The sequence below is a fragment of the Cyprinodon variegatus genome, unplaced genomic scaffold, assembly GCF_000732505.1.
Source record: "Cyprinodon variegatus isolate N-32 unplaced genomic scaffold, C_variegatus-1.0 Scaffold191, whole genome shotgun sequence".
Lineage (NCBI taxonomy): Eukaryota > Metazoa > Chordata > Actinopteri > Cyprinodontiformes > Cyprinodontidae > Cyprinodon > Cyprinodon variegatus.
Window position 1 is genome coordinate 1,089,773 of NW_015150644.1, and position 1,805 is coordinate 1,091,577.

The 1,805-nt window shown below is 45.6% G+C and overlaps 1 protein-coding gene across 1 annotated transcript in view; it reads left to right on the forward strand.

The window, feature by feature from the left end:
- The first annotated feature begins 862 nt into the window (after positions 1–862).
- Positions 863–1,805, forward strand: part of LOC107087695 (mpv17-like protein) — a 29,295-nt gene continuing 28,352 nt past the window's right edge. Inside the window, exon 1 of the mRNA XM_015379408.1 lies at positions 863–1,169. Within this exon, the coding sequence (XP_015234894.1) occupies positions 863–1,169 (307 nt within the window). The remainder of the gene's footprint in view (positions 1,170–1,805) is intronic.

Consider the following 1,805-nt stretch of genomic DNA (forward strand, 5'->3'; position numbering starts at 1 on the left):
TCCAGTGTTGAAATGCTGACAGCAGAACCCTATTAAGCCTCCGCCTATGAGCCACACCTGTGAATCCTCAGCCAATCCTGACCTCAGATGCAACCTGTGAAGGAAGCAGCAACACATCTATTATATGTTTGTATTTCTTTAAAATACTAGAAAATATAAATAACTTAGTTTTTATAACAAATGGATTCATGCATTTTAAGCAGATGTTATGGATAATGAATCCTCAGTAACTGAATGGCTTTCCTGCTGCGCTCCTGTGCGCCTCTGACCTGAACTCGCCTTCAGGCTAAAAGCTCCGCACATGCAAACTGATCCTGGTGACGCAGTAAAACGGTTCCCTGAATGGACCGGGACAATCCCTCAGATTACAGGCTGACCTACAGGATTTGTTTCAGGAGATGCACCTGACTTCACCGGAAACCGACCAGAAGCAGAAGGTGTGGGGTTATTTTATCCTCCCGGTAGATTCCAGCAGTAAAGTGATTTTTTTTTTTTATTTCAGGGAGATTTATTAATTAGATTTAATATTTTCCTGTGAGGTTTAATACAGAGGGATCCAGTTTGGATGGTTTTACGCAGATACTCTGGATGAATTGCTCTCAGATGATGTGCGGCTGGTAAAGGTGTGAGTTTGTAATCAGTTTTCTCCAATCTGATAATGAATAATATTCCTGCTTCCGGTGGAAACCTCAGCTTTAATCCCCCCAGATTCCCACGCAAAGATGGATTGCGCCCTGACAGCCAGCCGGGGACGTCGCGGCCTCACTGGATGATTTTTTCTGCTATGTTTGCGTCTTTTTGGCTGAACTGAAAAAGCAAAGGCAAGAAAGCGTCACCGTTTGTCCCTCCGCCGGTGCTTAAAATGAGGAGGACGGTTCTTAAAGAAGCCGCAAAGCGCTTCCCCTGGGTGGCCAACGTCACCCTGTACGGCTGCCTGTTTGCCGGCGGGGACCTGGCGCACCAGCTCATCGCGCAGAGGGAGCGCATCGACTGGAAACACACGCGCAACGTGGCCATCGTGGCCATCACCTTCCAGGGGAACTTTAACTACTTCTGGCTGCGCGCTCTGGAGAAACGTTTTCCTGGGAAATCCGCAGGAATGGTTTTCCGCAAACTGCTGCTGGACCAAAGCTTTGCGTCACCTTTGGCTACCAGCGTCTTCTATACAGGTGAGAAACAACCTGAATGGATTTAAATATTATAGAAAAGTTTATCTGGTTTTAGGTCAGTAAAAAATTAAACCATCTGCCTGATATTATTCATTTATTTATTAGAATATAACAAAATACAAAGAATACATTATTTTTATAACATCTTACTGATACAAGGTTAACCGGAGAAGGGGGGGCAAAAGTTCCTGTCAGGAAACGGTGTTTGTTTGGCGGACCCAAATGCAGAGACCAGTAGGCAGAGGTGAATTTAAGTGGGTTTATTGAGGTTCACAAAAATCCAACAGAAAATACCAAACGTACCAGAACCAAGGAGACATCAGGGGTAAACCAAAAACTCTAGGAACCAGGGAGAGACGAGGAAGGCAGGCAGATGTTAGACGAGGATCCAGCAACAGGAGCTGAAGAGGGAGGGCTTTTAAAGAGGACAGAGACAAAGAGAGGGCTAACGAGGGGATTGAAAACAGGTGAGGACAGAGCAGAAAACAGAGCAAGGGAAAGAGGACACAAGAGGGCAGCAGAGGACAACAAATGGAAAAACCAAGAAAAACAGGAACTAACAAACCAAGACTCTGACAGTTCGCAGGGCAAACTCCTGCATCCAACACCACCATCCCTGCTAACACTTATTGGAAT